Here is a 21721-nt window from a genome sequence, read left to right as displayed (position 1 = left end):
TGGGTACGTCTTGCCACGTCCCCAAATTTGAGAGAGACCCGCAAATCCTCGCGGAAAGGTGCTCCCATCCTGTAAATCTACACAAACCAAACAAAAATGGAGGGAGATATTTGTAAAAACGATTAAAGTAGTATCGGCCTCGATTTTGAATGGTTGGGTTACCTAAAACTGATACCAGGTTTATGTACATTTGAGTGGAAGTGAAAGAGAAATATTAGCCTGTACGTATTCCTGGATGCTTTTCCAAACCGTTTACTACCATCTGGTGGTTGAAAATAATCAGCGTTGATGAATATATTTTTGAAGCAAAATATATATATATATATATATATATATATATATATATATATATATATATATATATATATATATATATATATATATATATATATATAAGTTTAACATTTTAAGGATAACGTTACTTCTTTTATTTTATTTTTGAGCAAGAATGTTTGTAGTAAAACCACATTTGTTTTACAATTTAGCTGATCAAACTAATTGCTTAAAAAAGAAATCAAAGTGTTACAGAAATTCTTAAGAAATAAAGATCTTATTTCATTTTAATGTTTGTTTTGGATTCAGGAAAAACAGCATTGACCACTAGGAGTGTCACAATTAACACTACTACAAAAACACATGGTGCAGTAAAGCGTCATAACAAAGCGGCTTACAGCTGTGCGCATGCGCGTATCGTGGGACGCTGCAGCCCTCACCAAGGTAACAGCTCGAGCCTGCAACCGAATCTAATCTCACTCCACTAAGCGAGTAACAAAAAAGAAAAAGAAAAAACCACTTCTTTTGTTCACGGACCTCTTTGTGCACTAGTCACCATTAGCTCTGACTCAAAATGACTGTGCATTTTAAGGTGAGTTATTTAAACTATCCATTGGAAACTGTGTTTTAACACAGATTGAAGGTGCACGCGCTCGTGCGACGTCATTTGTTTTAAGGAACATGAGCGCGCGCTGCAGAAATGCTTTCAGTTTTGATATTTAGTCTGGTTGTTTACTTTTAGGTAACCAAACATACATTCATATGAATTCTAGTAAAATATAGTTTACGCTTTGCCGAAAACAAAGAGAAACTACGTAACTGTATTAAGTAACGTGTTAAACTTAAACGGTAAACCCTTTACAAGCTAACGTACTGTCGGGACTTCCTGTTATTTCTTGAAGAAGTTTGTGTGCGGATTAAAAGGCAATGGCATCAAGATTATCCAATTGTCTGCTAAGAGCATGGCTTTTCTAATAAATCAGATATGTAATTTATTATACCGCCCATTTAAATATACCGATTTACTTGTGCTATATAAAGTGTACTTGTTTCTTGTATGCTCTTCTTATAATAGGGAATCAGCGAGTATCGGAGTAAATACAAGAGTCGAACAACACGACCCAGAAGCGATTCTCCACACCGCAGGATGCGACAGGCAGGACTGTCCTCTGACCAGTCAAGTATGTGATAGATAGATAGATAAATAGACAGATACATACACACACACACACACACACACACACACACACACACACACACACACACACACACACACACACACACACACACACACACACACACATATATATATATATATATATATAGAGAGAGAGAGAGAGAGAGAGAGATACAAATATTCATAAAAATTAATAAGCTTAACACATTAATAACTTGGTTAATATTAAACTGATTGATCTTTTTCTATCATTTAAAGGAATAACTCGGGAACCCCAATTCATATCCAAAAGGAAAGTGCCATTTTATCCACCTCAGGTATCCAGTTCTTTCCACTGGGAAGGGCATGTTTCATCTCCACAGCGTCAGGAGAAGAGCAGGCCTGTCACACCTCCTGCTGTCACACCTGTGCTCAGATCCCCTAGTGCAGAAAGAGAGGCGACCCCTCTAGCCCCAAGAGACCCCGTGCCACCAGAGGGCACCACTGCACCATCCCACCAATTACAAGCAGAGCTGCAAGCAGCTCGGACATCCACCACTGCTGCTGACCAGCAGAGACTAAATGGAGTGAGTCTTGTTATAAGTCAGTGTTAAAAGTGTATATCGGTGCAAAGTTGGGTTAATGGGGAATAGCAAGTTATTCCCCTTGAGGAGAAGATTCCTCTGTGTTTCTAAACCAAAATTAATTACAAAGACACACACACACACACACACACACACACACACACACACACACACACACACACACACACACACACACACACACACACACACACACACACACACACACACACACACACACACATATATATATATATGAAGAGTTCAGATGCAAAAGCCTCTAAGTGCCATCTGAAATTTTCTTCTAGAATGATCATTTTTTTATCAAACTTGTATATTTTAATTCAGTAATTTCACTTAAATGACAATGAAAATGACCTATTAATTGTCATTCAAGTGAAATTACTGAACTTACAAGTAAGTAAGCTTGATAAAGATGATCATTCTATAAGAAAATTTCAGATGGCACTTAGAGGTTTTTGCATCTGAACTCTTCATATATATACACACATATTCAAAGGCCCAGTCTTAATATTTATTATAATATATTTTTTTTTTCAGACCATAATTGGTGTATAACAATTAGAATTGTATTATTAACTATTAATACCACCATCAATGCAGTTACAGTAATTCAGAGCTTGTATTGTCTATTAGATTAACCATGCACTGCGGAGAAAAGCAGGACTGAGGTCTGAGCAACAGAGAAATGGCCGTTTGAGCTCAGAGTACCAGCGACAGTTCATGTGGAAAACACCTGTGGCCAATTCGCCCCTGCTTGCTGCACACGAGGTACGTCCTTGCAATTTCATCAGCACTGTCACAATTCAAAATAATTTATCATCACACATAGGCTTGCGTCCAGTCCTTGGCCAGATTAACTGACATATTATTTGACAGAGCACTTTTGCATACCTGAAGTGTTTTCTTATATTTTAAGATATGAATTATTGATGCGTATTTGAATGCCTTGATTGTTTTTGTGTGCATTTCTTACCTATAAAAACCAGTAGATGGCAGTACAGTTTTGCATACCACTATGTTTATTTTATACACATACACACACACACACACACACACACACACACACACACACACACACATATACATACATACATACATATATATATATATATATATATATATATATATATATATATATATATATATATATATATATATAAATATAATGTATATGTATGTGTGTGTTTGTGTTATAATTATGTTATTATTAATTTTATTTATTTATAATTTTAGTTGTAATTATTCATCGAAATACATTTTTCATTGGACCGTTTGGTGTTCTGGATAATTTCATGTCTGTTTTAGATGTTGTACAGTAACAATAGAGCCATCCCACCCTTCAAATCAAACCCTGTAATCATCGAGAGCGAGTACAAGAGGAGTTTCAAAGGATCACCTCCTCCCAGACCACCGCGCTTGAGGCGAGATGTTGAACAATATGAGGTCCCTCCTCTTCATACAGAGAACACAACCCCAGAGAAGGTACATTGAAATATGCGCCTTATTTTGAACGTAAGATTGGGTGCTGGCATTTGTAACTTGAAAAGCTTCCAGTGTCATTCGCTTCCAGTTAAATTAGCTGTACAGTACAGTCCGTTATGCTGCTTGATATTGCAAACGGCTATTTGCTGTCATACTATTTTAATTAATTATCATAATCATAAACAAACTCATTTGTAGTGCAAATAGATTTACCGTTTACTGCTCTTTGTTATTCTTCGAGTTACTTCCCTATAGTTTGTAATGAATGGGAAGTTTCACACGTTCAAAGAAAATCACTTAGTTCTGCGTCACAAAATTTTGGTGCATATACATTCAGCTTAGTCACATACATCAAACTTTCCAAGTATGTCATAATCAGTATGGAGCCGGATGAACCAGTTTCACCAACCTATTGTTAGATCACCTGTATGGGCCAATTGATCGAACCCTGACAGTCACAGTTGATTGCATGTGAGGGACAGTATCAATGTAAATGTATCCGACTATAGATAACTAAATTATATAGTATTATATAGTATATTTTACACATGCTGACCAATGTATAGTGAGGAAGTATACATTTAAAACAATGTTGACATAGTATTTCTTGTGCTTTTGCCTAAATGCCCACCATACCAGAGTAAGAGGAAGAAGAAGAAGGAGCGACAACACAGCAGGAAGTCAAGCCCCGAAGAGGAAGTCACCTATCTACAGAAACAGGAAGTGAGGTCACCTTGTGCCCTGAGAGACCCTTCACCCAAGGCAATGAGGTGACTGTTGTATTTTTTTTTACAGGACTGGAAAAAAACAGAAACAACACAGAAAATGTATTTCATATGGCCGTTTCATGTATTTTGCATAAGCAGCACATAAGCACAACATATTTATTTTGACACCCGCATTTTTTTTTTTTTCACGAGTATTTACCAGTCTACCTCTTCTTCTGTTTGACAGGAAGGTAAAAACTGAGTACAGATCCAACTTCCGTTCTCCCGTCCAATACAGCTACAGAGATAAAGCGTGGGTGAAGATCAGACCTTCAAAGGACGAGGTGAGCTTCTGGAAAAAGAAAACAAATCTATGCGAACAAAATGTGGAGGCCCAAAATAAAAATAAAATTCACGAATTAAAGAGTTAGTTCACCCAAAAATTGTCATCATTTACTCACCCTCATTTCGTTCCAAACCCATAAGACTTTGATTCATCTTCGAAACACAAATGAAGATATTTTAAATTAAATCTGAGAAATTTCTGTCCCTCCATTGAAATTCCAGGCAACTACAAATTTGCCGCTTTAAAAAAGTTCATAAAGACATCATCAAACAAATCCATATGAATTGAGTGGTTTTGTCCAAATTAAAGAAACTGAATTGCTTTATATAATGAACATATTGAATTTAGGCTTTTATTCATGAAATTCTAGTATTGAATGCTAAAGGAATAGTTTCTAAATTATTTTAAATCTTAAAAAAAGTATTTCTCGAACTTCAGTTGAATAACGTTCACAAGGGTGACTTAAACAGCAAATAAAAAATGACCAGAGGGTATGAAGGCTACAATAGTAATTCAAGAGCAATTCTGACACCGCATGACATGAAAGCTTGAGCTGTGGTAGATTAAAGTGGCAGAGCTATTAGGAAACATATATATATAATATCTCTAATCACTGGTCTGTGTGATTTAATCTTGCAGGAGTGTGATGGTTTTCACGACTGGTATCATGAGGTAACTAGCTGCTGCTGCTGTATCAATAGATACCTGCATTTGCTTATGTGTATCTGTTCTGTGCTGCCACATCAAATGTATGACATCATTCAAACTTCGACTAAATGGTATCATCTCATATAGACCTAGACTTGAAGTGTCTCTGTGTGTGTGCAATCTGTGTATGTGTGCATGTGGGATCAGTCATCGAGATGCTATCTGTCAGCATACTTGGAACTTTGAAGTTGTCTGTGGTTTCGCTGTTTTTTTTTGTTGCTTTCAGGTGTAACCATATATTGACTTTTGGCTCACTCACTGATTATATAAAAGCATAGCTCAACGTTAAGGTACAGTTCATAACACCTAATTGTACTTTTATTTATTTACTTATTTATTAATTCATTCATTATTCACTAAGCAGTGAATTACAAATGAGGGTAGGAACAGAATAGATCTGAATCAATATTAGCATATAAGAGGAGCCAACAATATTGCCCAATTTCAAAAGTAAACCATAACAATACACAGCTAGAGTATAAATGAAACTGACAGAGGGGGACAAAAATAATATTTTTTGTAAAAAGATGTAGTATAATTAATATTTGTAATATTTATCACTATTTCTCAATTTGTATGAGAGTGTCACACTATGTAAATTGTTTGATCTGATTTCTTTGTTTTTTACATGGTCAGCATCTGTCATGATGATAAATTCAGTGCTTGACTCTTTATTTTAAGGTGTACGTATATCCTTAAAATTAGTTCGCTAGACTGTAAATCTTATCGTTTTCATGTCATGCTGACCCTGTAAAAACAATGTAACTTTTGTAAGACAAAAGTACTAGATTTTAGGTTATGGTGTCAAGTGTTCTTCAATGCGTCTCCAGCAAAACTTTTATGCAAGTCTTGCCATATGGGACAGGGGTGTCTTTTTGAGTCAGCTCTTTAGGAGCGGAGCATGACTGCCTCCACTTTTACACGCATTCTCCACGGGTTTCGAAGCGGATGTTGCATGATGTGAATTTATATTGATTCATCAAATTTATGTTAAGCATGTATAATTACAATATCAGGGCTCAACAATTCATTTTCCCACCTCAGAATTTTTTTATTTTTACTAACATATTTTTATACATGTTTGAAAGAAATGTATTTTCTTGACAAAAAAAGTTTACTACTTTTAAATTATACATTTTATTATAATTAAATAATGATTTTTAAAACATTACGTCAACTGGCCCAAAATCTCACTAGGTCAGGTCGACATTCTTATTGTTGAGTCCTGAATATCTAAAGCAGTGTTTTGTTTATGCTTGCTATGAATTATCAGTATTCTTGTCCACACATATTATCTGTAGCGTTGCCCTATTTTTCCAGGCTCTGATTTATCACAATTCTAAAGATCTGCTGTTTTTCGACAGGTGCGGGAGCTACGTGAGAAGGCAGAGGCCTACAGGAAACGGGCATGGGGAACTCATTTTTCTCGGCAACACTTGAATCAGATCCTGTCAGATCACAACTGGATGTGGGAGCCTTCGAATGGCACCTCCTCATCCTCCATTGAATCTGAGGCCTGCAGAAGCACTAGTAGCAGCCCTATCATTGAGGCTTTGGACCTGGCCAGGTGAGCAGAGCTCAGGCATCATAATTCTTATAGTCAGTTCAGAGCTTTCTTTTATTAATGACCTGGTCTCTTTGGCATGTCTATTTAGGGTTGGCAGTGCCAGGGCAAGCTCTAGCCCTGGACCTTCTGCTTCTGTGGCAGACAGCAGGAGAAGCTCTCTAGGAGAAGTCCCCACCCTCCCTGTGCCGAGGAAATTGGCCTGGGATGAAGAAGAGGGACATGGAGAGAGAAATGAGTCTGAGATTTCACAGGAAGAAATCACAGTTGAAAAAAATCAGTGGAATCCAAAAGATGATCATGGAAACATGAAGGAGAGAAATGCCAGGTTTGTGCTTGTTGTTTCTCTGAATTCTCACCTCAGTTGCATTTGAGATATTCGAGATAAGAGAACCTGCCAACACTAGAACCAATATGGACATGATGGTCTCATTGTTGGGCAAAAGTCAAATTTGAAGAATTTGAATGGAGTTGGCTGCAACACAGCAAGTTGAGCTGGAATTTGAATTGAAATGAAGAGGAAGTTAATGAATTAAAATTCAAAGAAATGAACACAGAGATACAAATTATATATATTAAAAAGATTATTAATTACAAATTATTTTAAATAATTTAGTTTAAGAATAATTCAAATGAAAAATAAAAGGTATTATATTTATTTTATATTATATATAAATTTGATATATTATATGAAAATTTAATTCAAGAATAGTATTGGAATTTAGAAGTAATTTCCATTTCAGTTTTGAAAGATGCTGAACACTTTACAGTGGGGTTTTCATAGTTAAGTCCAGCATCCTTTTGGCTAGTCCAGTATAAATACTACCAAATCCAGGAGCAGGGAGTCTTGCATACAAAATATTTCTGCCTATGCCATTGCAGTTTTTCATTCAGACGTTTCGCATATCTTTTGTAGGTTGCAACTATTGGAAACTGAGTCATCATTGGTGGTGGAGGGGTCTGGAGATGCGGGCAGATTACCAACCCCCAAACTGAGGACCATGCAGACTGTACAAAGAACGCATCACGATCGAACAACTCCAGCCACTGGTAACAAACATACTTAACAATACTTTCAAAAGTTCAGGCCACATCGACCTATTAATAATGAATAATGTTTTAGTTTAACTTGGTTTTACAGACAGCTGTGGTTTTCTGTGCAGACAGTACATCCGTCACTTTGAACCTTTACTTTTGGCATCGCGCAACAGTTTCAATTTGATTTAATGGTTTGCAGTCAGAATGACTCCGAGTTTCTCATTCGTTAGACATAATTTGTAATCAATTAAGGAAAAAAAAGAAGAATTTTTAAAAATGTTAATATTATTTATACATTTTATTAGGAGGAGCTTTGCTGGTCTCTCCTCCGAAGATCAAACATTCCTCCAGGAAAGTTAGGAGGAGTGAGCCACCTTTAGGAAAACCTCACTCTCCTTATAAACATATCATAGATGGCTCTCCACAGAAGCCACACAGTAAGGTACCTGATTCTTAAGTCAAACGTGCAATATTATGTCATACATTGTCTTCAGATTTCAAACTCCATTGCATTTCGAAGGCTGAGAATGGAAGCTTGCCACGTTCCCCACCGGCCGCTGGTCTGACCACCGTAGATCTACTTCCCATGCGTGAAGATGCTTGGGCTGAGGATGAGGAAGCGGTAGACTACACCCCCCATCCAAGACAACCCAAGCCAACACAAAAACAACAGACTAGCCAATTTCACAAAGCTGCTGTCCCTCCACTTCCCAACAGAATTCAGGGCATGATGAGAAACCCGGAGTTTCAGCATAATGGTATGTTTCCTTTCAGCATCCACGGATGTAGATCTAGTGTCAGCCATGGGAGTTTTATTATGAGAAGCCTACCGATCGCAGCTTTTATGAATTCACACTGAGCCTTAACAAGCTGTAAAGACATTTATGCACGTTAGAAGTGAACATTTCAGTTTGCGCTACAAAAATATGGCTTTTTTGATTACGTGATCATCGATCCATACATAGGAAGAAAAACCGGCACTCTATAAGCACGCAATTGAAACGTGACTGAGTCATTTACCAGCAGGAGTAGAGGGAGGTTAGGTTACCGCCAGCAATAGGGGGAGAATAATCTAGGTCAGTCTCCTGTTGTCTTTTTTTGTGTGTGTTTAGTTTTTTCCACTAACGTCAGTGCATTATTTTGGTACCACTGTATTGTCCTCATGCTACCGGGTCAGATTTTCCCTGGTCCCCCTGGAGTCATTTATTTCAAAAGATTATTTAACTTCTATCAAGTGTAGTTAATACGCCTATTGATTGATGTATACTTGCGTATCTCCTAATTATGACAATTCAAGAGAACTATCATAATTTTAATTATTGCATTTATACCTCAAAAGCATTTGAAATTAATTAGTTCTTTGAAAAGTTGCATTCAAAAAACGTATACACAAAGATTTTTAAACAGTCATTTAATCACTAAAATTATAAAGATAACTAATTAACTCATTAAAAAAAAAAATGTGTATATACACGCACTACTATTCAAAAGTATTTTTTTAAAGAAATAATATTTTTTATTCATCAAGGCCACATTAAATTGATCAAAAGTGACTTTAAAGACACTTTCGCAAAATATTCTATTTCAAATAAAATTCCACAAAAATATTAAGCAACACAACCGTTTAAAACTGTGATAATAATAAGAAAGCACCAAATCAGCATATTAAAATGATTTCTGAAGATTAATGTGACTGAAGAGTTATGGCTGCTGAAAATGGCTTTGCCATTGCAGGAATAAACTACATAAAATGTATAAAAAAAAATTTTAATATATTTTTTAAATCACAATAATATTTCACAATGTTAATATGTATGTTTAATGTATTTTTTTATTAAATAAATTCAGCCTTGGTGAGCATAAGAGACATTTAAAAAATTTACCAACCCCAAACATTTGATCAGTAGTACACATGTAAAATCATTATAAACTACTGCCAAATGTGACTTTATTTCCCTGCCAGTATTGAGAATTATTCAATGTTCCATATACAGCATTATAAGATAATCTGCTTTAAATGAAAAACTGTAAATGTCTGAAAATGTCAGTTGTTATATCGGACCATTGGTCTAACATAATGTAGTTAAGTTGATTGAATTATATTAAATAAGATATTGTTGACTTGTACGTCCAGTCAACCTTACAAAACATGTACAGTGTAGAAAGTGGAAATTACGTGATTAAGTTTCACTGCCTATGATGTTACGTTCATTTATGTAATCCATCCATTCGTTATCACAAAATCCTCTTTGTGTCAATTGTAGGTAACCTGGGAATTTTTCGGCCAGAGCTGTTTCTGTTTCCTGAATCTGATTCTGGTGTGTCAGATAATGGTAAAATCATCTTCTTAATATTAGCAGATATTAGCAGCCATAAGCAGTTACAGACAGTTACTTCATGCTTTTATGACTGTCTAGCAGTTTTAGTAGGAACAGGAATTAGATCAACGTGTCTTTTGATGTGGTGCGCATATCAAGAACCGCTAATGTATTTCATATCACTGGTTTCAATGATGCATGTCTGCACTATTTGTGCATACATGTTGCCCTTAATTACTCATTTATGGAAACAGTAATATCTTAAAATGTCTTTTATAAAAATTATTATATATTTTATTATTATAATGAAATGAAATATTATTCTTATATATTTCTCATTGAACATTTTTAAAATCTCTTTTTCATATTAAATCCAGATGATAAGATGTCTCAGATCTCATCTAGATCAGCAGCCTCATGCTCCGTGGCCTCTGAGCTGTTGGGCCGCGCTCAGAGAAGAAAGGAGGATTTCTGGGGAAAGCGCTAATGTGTCAAAGCCCATTCATCAGCTGTGCATTGACTGAAAAATAGCCATTAACTCCTCAGGATGTAAACATGAAATTTCTTTCTCCTAATTTTAAAAATCTGATTTGTTTTTGTGATAGTCTGGTATTTAAAATGAAGAAAAGAGATTTGTAATTTATTTTATTTACTTACATTTTTTATTTGACTAGACAAGTTCAGTACAAATGATTTTGCTAATTAAACACTATAAAAAGCAAAAAAGTATTTTTTTTGTATGATAGATATAAAGATGATGTATATTTCTGTTTGATACAAAATTAAATCTGATAAATATTAATATTTAATAGCTCTAGGTTGAGCAATTGAACACAATAAAACCACAATAGTATTAGAACTCACCTACTACATAAGGGATTGCACATAGTGTGAGAAAAATAAGTGTTCAAATTCAATTAACAAATTCGTTATTTATTCACATATTTCTGTCAGAACGCATAACATGTCACAGTATTTTCTTCACCATATTTTACATGCAGAACACGTGATTCACGGATAAGTGACTCTTATGGGCCGGTTCTTGAAATAATCATTCTAAAACTTCAGCAGTTTGCGTCAGTCTAAACCTTTAATGAACTCAACAAATCCAGTGACTACTGAATCAACATATGACTCACTGCAAGTTTCTTATAGCCATTGCTGCTCTTACCTATTGTGCCACCAAAAAAGCAAAAATATTCAGTTTTTATCTGTCTACATCACAGACATGCCTTTGTTAATATTAGGACAGAATAAAAAAAAAAGAGTTATTCTTAAGGGTTATATTTGATATGTACATATTCTGTAATAAATATACAGTGGGGAGAACAAGTATTTGATACACTGCTGATTTTGCAGGTTTTCCCACTTACAAAGCATGTAGAGGTCTGTGATTTTTATACAAATCTATAACAAAGTCTGTGATCTATAACAAAAATCCAGAAAATAATTTTTTATTTTTTATAATTTGCATTTTATTGCATGACATAAGTATTTGATCACCTACCAACCAGTAAGAATTTCGGCTCTCACAGACCTGTTAGTTTTTCTTTAAGAAGCCCTCCTGTTCTCCACTTATTACCTGTATTAACTGTACCTGTTTGAACTTGTTACCTGTATAAAAGACACCTGTCCACACACTCAATCAAACAGACTCCAACCTCTCCACAATGGCCAAGACCAGAGAGCTGTGTAAGGACATCAGGGATAAATGTAGACCTGCATAAGGCTGGGATGGGCTACAGGACAATAGGCAAGCAGCTTGGTGAGAAGGCAACAACTGTTGGCGCAATTATTAGAAAATGGAAGAAGTTCAAGATGACGGTCAATCTCTCCCGGTCTGGGGCACCATCCAAGATCTCACCTCGTGGGGCATCAATGATCATGAGGAAGGTGAGGGATCAGCCCAGAACTACACGGCAGGACCTGGTCAATGACCTGAAGAGATCTGGGACCACGGCCTCAAAGAAAACCATTAGATACACACTACGCCGTCATGGATTAAAATCCTGCAGCGCACGCAAGGTCCCCCTGCTCAAGCCAGCGCATGTCCAGGCCCGTCTGAAGTTTGCCAATGACCATCTGGATGATCCAGAGGAGGAATGGGAGAAGGTCATGTGGTCTGATGAGACAAAAATAGAGCTTTTTGGTCTAAACTCCACTCGCCGTGTTTTGAGGAAGAAGAAGGATGAGTACAACCCCAAGAACACCATCCCAACCGTGAAGCATGGAGGTGGAAACATTCTTTGGGGATGCTTTTCTGCAAAGGGGACAGGACGACTGCACCGTATTGAGGGGAGGATGGATGGGGCCATGTATTGTGAGATTTTGGCCAACAACCTCCTTCCCTCAGTAAGAGCATTGCAGATGGGTCGTGGCTGGGTCTTCCAGCATGACAACGACCTGAAACACACAGCCAGGGCAACTAAGGAGTGGCTCCGTAAGAAGCATCTCAAGGTCCTGGAGTGGCCTAGCCAGTCTCCAGACCTGAACCCAATAGAAAATCTTTGGAGGGAGCTGAAAGTCCGTATTGCCCAGCGACAGCCCCGAAACCTGAAGGATCTGGAGAAGGTCTATATGGAGGAGTGGGCCAAAATCCCTGCTGCAGTGTGTGCAAACCTGGTCAAGAACTACAGGAAACGTATGATCTCTGTAATTGCAAACAAAGGTTTCTGTACCAAATATTAAGTTCTGCTTTTCTGATGTATCAAATACTTATGTCATGCAATAAAATGCAAATTAATTACTTAAAAATCATACAATGTGATTTTCTGGATTTTTGTTTTAGATTCCGTCACTCACAGTTGAAGAGTACCTGATAAAAATTACAGACTTCTACATGCTTTGTAAGTGGGGAAACCTGCAAAATCGGCAGTGTATCAAATACTTGTTCTCCCCACTGTATATATGTATGTGTGTTCTTTTTAAATAACCATTCACATCTTTTAAGTTTCGTATTAATATATTTTTTGAATAATGTAATCAATCATAGAACCTTTCAATAGAACTTCTGAATGAAGAACTAAAAAGAATTTCGCAAGGATAAGATCCTTGACACTTATCTGACGTCAGTAAATTACACAACTTTCATAAACTCACAAATACACAGACCTTTTATGTCACTCTCGGCAATTTACATTGCACAGTTTGATGTAATGAATTCAATCATATGCGCTTGTTCTTTTATTGCACTGGTCGTTATTGTTCCTGTCACAGGCGTTTGACAGCTTCCCCAAACATCCTGAAAGGATTTTTTAGCAACATTTGGTTTATGATGTAATACTTTCCCTATCGCACTTGCATCTTTCAAACTCATAACATGCTGATCAGGAAAAGGGTTATTGAAAGGGTACCTAGCAACATGAAGTGGAAATAACTGTATGTACATAATAAAGATTTTATTTTTGTCGCGCACTTATTAATACTATTCGCCAATGTGGGGAATTCACAGGAAGCACTCTGTCCACTTCAGAACGCTTCCTCATTCTATGTCTTTATTGCAGCCTAATTATTGGAAGATTTATTTCTGTCACACGAATTTCCGATGCAATCATAACAGTCAGCGAATATGAAGCACGGTTTCTCGGAGATCCGTTTGACCTGATAAACTTCAGGTGCAGAGGTTGGGGGATTACGCCAAAGGTAAAGAGACAATACCACAGTGACGTTGTGGTGATAACTGGGACAAAGCTGGAGAATATAAAAGCTCTAGAGTCACAACATGCACTCCAAATCTCGTCTGCGGGGAACATCAGTCTACATAAGAGGACATATATCACTGAATCCACCCGTCTACCTGCAATATGAAGTTCCTAACTCTGCTTGCTGTGATGTGCTGGTGCTTTGTGGGCGGCCAGGCGATGCACCTCATGCGGCCGCGGCCCAAGCCTTTAGACAGCCCCGTCACCTGGAACGACCTCTATGTGATGACTGAACATGTACGTTTGAATGCCTCAGCTGCAATTTATATGTTATATACATAAACTATCTGTAATGTTTTTAACTAATTGAATTTTTATATAGAAATGTAATTATATTGATATTTATTTATTTGAAAATGCAATGTATAACATTATGCTAACCCTTGCAGGCACAAAAGGATGACAAAGACCACGAAACACGACTGCTTCCAGTTTTCTCCGAGGTTATGCTAAATGTATGTGTGATAATTACTTTAAGTAATAATTGTGGTAATAATTCTTTTACTAGTAAGCAATCCAATTTTGACTGTTACTGCCACTTGATACTTTTTCTAATTGTGAATAATATCTGTTAGATTCTAAAACATTGATCAATAAGGTATGACATGTTTTTACATTGCTTTAACTCATCAAAATAAGTTATGCAATTTTTTTTACAAGTTATACAAGATTCAGCTCGTTTTTTAAAGTGAATTTAATGTAACTTTGCAACTACATGTCAGCTAGCAATCATTAGAGTTTTAGTTGACTGCTTAATATCCGCTAACAGACATTCATGTACATGTCGACTTATTCCATAACCCCAACCTAACGGTCTACTAATCCTCTAAGAGTTAGTTGACATGTAGTTGCAAAGTTACTTTTAGTTAGTCGAGAGTCTAAATTGGATTAAAGTGTAACTATCTACTCAATTAGTCATTACTATACTTATTCATTACTTACTAATACTTATTCTTTTACTAAAAGTCACTGTTCACTAGCTATTGTTGAGACTAATACATACTAATTGGAGGTTGAAATGATTTCAACAAAATGTTGCAATGGAACAGATATTTGCAGCAATGGAAGAAGTACTGTTGACTAATTAAATACATTTCAGTGGATTTCAGTTAGATTACTAAACTATTATGGCATTAAACTAATACATTATGATAATATCTGTTCTAGGAAGAGGGCACTTGTTGCATCAACACCATGATTCTGGATTACTATCTGAAGCACATCTTGCATGCAGATGATCACGAGCATGTTGATAAATACCCACAGATTCGTTTTGTGAGGTCTGATCTGCACAGGGTCGCACAAGTTTTGAAACCATACTGTGTAAGTGTTTGTAACGGTTTAATATTTTTGACCAGTTGACCAACTGTTATGTGCACTGTACTTAAACATTCTGTTTTTACAGAGCGACAGTGCAGAACATGTGCAAGTCAGGAAATACAAGGAGAGATTTAGTGACTTTGGACGTAATGTAAGTTGATGTTTTTGTTTTGTATTAAATGAGTGAAAAATGCGTTGTTCTGCATGTCTTTAATATCCATTGTGTTTTTTCTTCAGAGTTTGACACTAGCTCGTAACAAAGCAGTCGGAGAGGCGATTATTCTCTTCCACTACCTTTTTGAATCCTGCTCTGCAAGAATGTCACTCTGAAACCCTCCTCAGCAGTATTGGATTTTTATTTTTATTTTTTCAGTATTCAAACGATTATTTATTATGGATGTATTTATTTTACATATTTATTGTATGTTATATGAAGTTTTACAAACGGCATGGGAACTGTGCTTTCATGCTATGTGTTGTAAGGTCACATTTGTGGCTGCGGTTGTGACTGACTTGGGCTAAACATCCTAAGACAGTTCACTACAAAGTAAATGCATTGTAAAAGCATTTTTAAAAAAAGTTTTTAAAAAAAGATGATTAATTTAATAGATTTTTTTTGCAATATATTAATTTATTTTTCTGCATACAGTATGAGGTGTGTGTTTGTTTTTTAAATAAAATTTATATATTACTTATCTTACTTGTTTCTGCTTATTTCACAGCATGCATATCCAAAATTTGTCTTAATATCAAAGTGTTAGTCAGAACAACTCCCATCATTCTTTCCCATATGTGTGTTAAGAGGGTTGCTGAAACACCCCCTAGTGAGCAAGACTAGATAATCATTTTAAGGAGATCAGCTATTTGATTTGAAAAGTAAATAAAATATTATTCAACAATTTATTGCAGTAACTTAACTTATATGGGTGGCTGTTAAAACATTTAGTTAACCCTAAAATGAAAATGCAATGGTAGAATGGAATAGAATGGTACCATGCAAAACGTGTCGCAAACATGTTTGGTGAAAAACAAATCCAAATGTTGTATCTAGGGAGAATTCAGGTAAAGTGGGCCATTTAAGCTTGGTTGTACTGTGCACAATGGGTGTACACTTTACAAGCATAGCAATGGTCTTTAATTAAATAGACACTGTTTCTTTAAATTATGCAATATGACACTGGTGGGTGTGGCCACACCTCAAAGGAGGACTTGTGAAAAGTAGAAAACCCTTTGACAGGATTTTCATTTCGAACTTATAAGATTGCTCACTAAATTTAAACAAATATTACTGTAACAGTTCCTGTTTTGTTTGTTACTTCCGTTAACAGGGAATACATTGCAAAGCATAACATTTTTTTAAATGTGTTGGTTTTCTTGTAAGGTGTTTAAATATTACTGGCCCACTTTGGCTGATTGTGTTAGATAAAGTGTGAAGTGGCTGACCTTCAACCTTCTGTAATTGTACTCAAATCCATTTAATAAATAAATAAATTGACATTTACTGTTTATTTTATAGTTCATTTAATTCTACCCCACCTTAAAATAATAACATTAAAACATTTATTTATAATAGGGAAAATATTGCCTCTATAGTGTAAAAACAGAACAATGGTAGTTCTGTTGTCTTGACAATTCATGCTACCTATAAGATTGTGCTACCAATCACTATATTTGCATTGTTTTAAGGGTAGGTTTGGGGTTTGGATGTAAATAAGGCCTCAAACCATGCATGGTAGCACAATCTGGGGTGCGTTTCCCGAACAACGACATAACTCGCTGCTTAACTACCATAGTACGATGCATCGTTGAAATTTACTTATTGTAAAATCAATATTGTTGATTGTTATCTTTTTGGATGTCATGTTATTGTTGTAATTGTTGTATGTTATGTCTATTGTCTAATAAAAAAAAATAATAAAAAAAAGAGATTGGAAAACACTTAAGGAGATTTAAAAAAAAAAAAAAAAAAAAAAAAAAAAAAAAAAAACGATGCATCGCTGAAGAAATCAGCTAGCTAGTCACGACTGTTTCCCGAAACTGTATTGTCGCAAAGTCGTCGTTCAACCACGTTAGTTTATGGCGTCACGCACGTGGTGGAGTAATAACTTATTTTAATGAATCTGTTTGAGATCGAATTAACTCTAGATGTTTTGCTATAAATTACAGACATGACATCTGAGGAATATTTCTCATTTTTCTCAATTATTTAGCTTTATTTCCAGATTCAGTCAGATTCGCACATGCGCACTCTTCAAAAACGGTGCTTTAAATCTCTTGACAAACTAAAAGATGTAAATGACATTTGTATGTATTCTAAATAAAAGACACAGGTTGTACTGAATGTCAGCTTGCTTATTTTGCTCAAGATGAGGATTTATTAAGTCCACATGTCATGCAAACTAGAAACTATGCTTCTAACCACAGGTTGAGAGCTGTCGTTCCAACAACATAACTTTGCGATGCTGCTTGCGAATGTTCGTTAGAACGATGGTTTCGGGAAACACTGACTCGTTGAACAATGCTGATAACGACGGAACTTGCGAACATAGTTGGCTAACGATGCTTTTGGGAAACGCACCGCTGATAGGTACTGTAGCACAAATCATCAGAACATGTTAAAAGTATACATACATGACAAATAATCATATTATGTGCCCAGAAGGCCGTGTCTCAGCTCATGAATACTGAATTGAATTCTCTTTCTCGTCTTATTGCGCCTGAACTGACAAATTGGCAAAAGAATATTTCAAAATGCCCGTCTTGGTGAGTATCCTTGTAAACAAAGTCGGTCATTTCTTAAGTGAAAGTAAACAGTAAAGAAATCAACACATCAGTAGCCTATGGGCCCTATTTTAACGATCTGAAACGCAAGTATCAAGCGCGAAACGCAAGTAACTTTGTGGGCGGGTCTTGGGCGCTGTTGCTATTATACCGGCGGGATAAATGACTCTTGCGCCCGACGCAAATCTAAAATGGGTTGGTCTGAAGTAGCTTCATTATTCATAGGTGTGGTTTGGGCGTAACGTGAAATAAACCAATCAGAGCGACATCTCACATCCCCTTTAAGAGCAGGCGCGCTTGTTCCATGGCGGATTGCTATTATAACGGCGGATTTGCCAGGCGCACGCCAGGAGCGGTTCACAGCCGAGGAGACCGACGTTCTCGTCAGGGCCGTAAAACACAGAGAAGTGACATAGTATGGGGATGGAGAAACCCCAAATTAGCTTCGGTTAAACAGGCGTATAAAAATTTGGGTAAATGTGTAAGCTAGATTTATGCCTATTTTGTCATATCTTCATGGACACAACAATGATTTCCCTCGTGTGTTAATATTTTTCCTTGTAATAATGTATGGTTTTCTAAAAATGAGAACTGCTGCGTCTGTGTGTAGATGAGATAAGCAAAGTGCATGCGCGTTGTGCACACGCTACATTGATTATGGCCAAGCATGCGTCCTTAAAATAGCATATGAATAACATGTGCAACGCGCCACTGACTTTAGACTAGGTTTTTCCTGGTCAGTGGCGTAATTGTTTTCTAAACCTGCAAAATAGCACCAGGGAACGTTTGCGCCAGAACACGCCTCCTCTTTGCGCTGAACCGCCCCCGGGAGAACAAGTTAATTTCCTAATTTACGACGTGCGTCTGTGGAGGGAAAAGTCCGCTGTGCGCGGGTGCAAAATAGGAATGATACATGCGTCGGTGTACAAAGTAAATTGCGCTGGGTGCAAGATAGGGCCCTATGTATCAGTTGCCTATAGTGGATCTGTGCATTAGCTTTTAAAGTGACAGCAGCCTAATATTCCTGCTGCCGTCTGTTTTTAATGTTAATCAAACAACAAAAGACAACTCACTGCTCTTGACTGAATATATTTTGTATTACTGTATTCAATTTATGTACCTGAAAACTGCCATTAGCTTGAAAAGGACTGTTTTTTTCACTTGTCACTTTGTTATAGGCAGAGGGTGAACCAACTTTAGGGTAAGGTCATAAGGAGATGTGCTTCCTATTGTATATTTGTGACAAGTTTTAATAGAATGTCATAGTTTTAAGTTATACGTGTCACCAAGCAACAACCTCCCAGGACACTCTGTTTACTTAAATTTATATTAGTCAGGCTAGTAGTTTTAGCTGTAATATCAAAATTAGAATAGAGAATTGTGATATTTCACTGTATCTAAAAATTTGAACCACTGGCCCAAACTTTTTTTCAACAAATTCACCCCAATACTTAATTTTTTTTAACAAATGCAAAGAAAATATAGGTGTCGGTATCAGCAAGTACCAAGAATCAATGTCCTTACCTCACTGCCTTTGATATCCCACAATCCTGTGCTTTCCATTCCTTGACATTTGAGATAAAAAATGTAGATGGCGTCTGAAAGTTGCGGTTGGTGGTCAGTTTGTGTGTTTTTGACCAACTTTTTCCACTTTTGATGTTTTTTTCTAACAAGAACTAGTATAGTAATTAAATATTTGCTTAATCACCAAAGCTCACTTTATATTGTTCATGAATTTGTATAAACGCTGCCTCTGAATCCGGTCCAAAATCAGTTTCATAAGGTACCTTCGTGCCCAAATGCTTCCTGTGAAGTCATTGCCTGATAAGGCAGCAAGGCAACAAGTCAGCTGCCGATTAAGCTTTCATTATGCAGCCTCGCTTTTGTCTCCTCCTCGCTGCTTCTCTCGTTTCAAGTGTTTCACGGGATGTGATTGGCTGTTCGCTATACTGATGTTAAATTTTCATGTGCACATGCTCCATAGTTATAAACTCAGGATCAAAGCCTGAGTTGACAGTATCAGTGTCACACCAACAAAGCCTGAATGGATTGGTTTGGTTAGGTCAACTCGAAACTAATCCAGTAACCCTGCGTTGTTTAACTACCACCCGGTTCCCGGTTTGGTTTATCTTCATTTGTGTTTTTTTATATAAACTTTTCTGCAATTGAATCCTCGCGCGTTCTCTTCCATGCTGCTTAACATTGATGTAGAAGTATCAATTTATGATTGGCAATTTTGGGCAATTTCTTTAAAATAATGTTTCTATTAATGTTCCTGAATGGTTTGTTCATAAATTTGAGAGAACTTTGCCAGAAAGTTTCTAAAAATGTTCCCTAGCTGAGTATACAAACACATTTTAATATTCATTTGTCTGAACAATTCTCTGATGCCCTCTTTACACATTCACAATGTGTATATCATAACTGCATCACCCAACAACAAAAAAAGGTTTGCATGCATACTATATCCTCCATTCTATAGGTATGAGGAATTGTGAAATTCCCAGGAAGTGCCTAACTGTTGGATAATTTACAGAACTTTCAAAACCTTTAAAATATTTAAAAACTTCAAAGTGACCAATTTGAAAGGCAAACATGCAAAAAATTGTGGAATCCACAGGATAATGAAAGACTCGGGAATTTACAAGCTCATATTTCCTCGTGTCTATTGTTTTGACATACGCACATTGCGCAGACTGACAAAAGTGAAAGTTGTTCAAGGAGCTGGGGTATTTTTAGCTCTCACCTCTGATTTTATCAGATCTTGTGGTTGAAGTTGAGTAGTATTGCCACAGTGATATTGGGAAGCTTTTTTCTCCCTTTCATTCATACTGAATCATGATTCAACTCAACTGAGCTGTGCAATAGCTGGCTAGTGGTCTGTCAATAAATGCATGTTTTTAACGTTTAACAACTTCTTTCCCCCTCTGACTCAACTGTTCATTGTAACTGTTTGCCTTTGGATGGTTTGATCTGTATTTTTATACTGCGGCAGCTCTTGAGAATGCTTTCTGGGTCAGGTTAAGTTCTTGCTGAGTCTTGTAGGGTGCTGACCTGGTTTGAGGTGGTTAAGCCCTCTGGAAGAGGGGGTTATACTTTGTCATGGTAAAACGTGTTTCGGTAAATGTCGACAATCACCTAAGTTGTCACTAACCTCTGCTCCAAATTTGCAAGGGGATCTGCGGAAATACTTTTTTATATTTAACCTTTTAGTGGGATGAATGCATGTCTGACATCATTTTAAATAGGGCCTAATTAAATTGTTTTAAATAATGAATGATATTTTGTGGCTTAAATCACAAACTTAAGTTTTTTATATATATATATATATATATATACACACACACACACACACACACACACATATATATATATATATATACATACAAATATATATATATATATATATATATATATATATACATACATACATACACATACATATACATATATATATATATATATATATATATATACATACACATACATATACATACATATATATATATATATATATATATATATATATATATATATATATATATATATATATATATATATATATAAATAACTTAAGTATGTGATTTAAGCCACAAAATATATACACACACACATATAAGTAGGGTGAATTCAACTTAAGTAGGGTGAATTCAGGGTGTGCAACACTTTTTGCCATTGAGATGACTTGCAAAAAGTGTTGCAATCAAACTTAATTCACCCTA

General features: G+C 36.2%; 1 protein-coding gene and 1 long non-coding RNA gene across 11 annotated transcripts; one reads left to right on the top strand and one right to left on the bottom strand.

Annotated features, from left to right (window-relative positions):
- Positions 1 to 710: 710 nt before the first annotated feature.
- Positions 711 to 15799, top strand: mdm1 (Mdm1 nuclear protein). 10 transcript variants are annotated; one of them, XM_082168575.1, is made up of 20 exons: positions 711 to 865; positions 1349 to 1454; positions 1709 to 2016; positions 2668 to 2802; positions 3340 to 3516; positions 4156 to 4286; positions 4471 to 4567; positions 5209 to 5241; positions 6642 to 6844; positions 6933 to 7169; positions 7758 to 7891; positions 8185 to 8321; positions 8400 to 8637; positions 10144 to 10212; positions 10575 to 12389; positions 12473 to 14135; positions 14288 to 14353; positions 15066 to 15221; positions 15304 to 15369; positions 15456 to 15799. In XM_082168575.1, exons 1-15 carry the CDS (start codon positions 848 to 850, stop codon positions 10682 to 10684), a joined length of 2133 nt encoding a protein of 710 aa, XP_082024701.1. In that variant the 5' UTR covers positions 711 to 847; the 3' UTR covers positions 10685 to 12389; positions 12473 to 14135; positions 14288 to 14353; positions 15066 to 15221; positions 15304 to 15369; positions 15456 to 15799. The 10 variants fall into 10 exon arrangements, with proteins under 10 accessions (XP_082024701.1, XP_082024702.1, XP_082024699.1 ...); XM_082168576.1 differs by having other exon boundaries at positions 10144 to 10197; positions 10575 to 14135; XM_082168573.1 differs by having other exon boundaries at positions 10575 to 14135.
- On the bottom strand, positions 7194 to 21654 carry LOC309498070. The gene is made up of 3 exons (XR_014205836.1): positions 21594 to 21654; positions 19524 to 21302; positions 7194 to 7336 (listed from the first exon to the last, which is right to left on the bottom strand). It is a non-coding gene; the product is annotated as an uncharacterized lncRNA (long non-coding RNA).
- Between the last annotated feature and the right edge of the window lie 67 nt (positions 21655 to 21721).

This window comes from Leuciscus leuciscus (assembly GCF_965113295.1).
Source record: "Leuciscus leuciscus genome assembly, chromosome: 4".
Classification (NCBI taxonomy): domain Eukaryota; kingdom Metazoa; phylum Chordata; class Actinopteri; order Cypriniformes; family Leuciscidae; genus Leuciscus; species Leuciscus leuciscus.
Note: the sequence above shows the minus strand (reverse complement) of the source record. Positions and strands in the feature narration are given on the sequence as shown.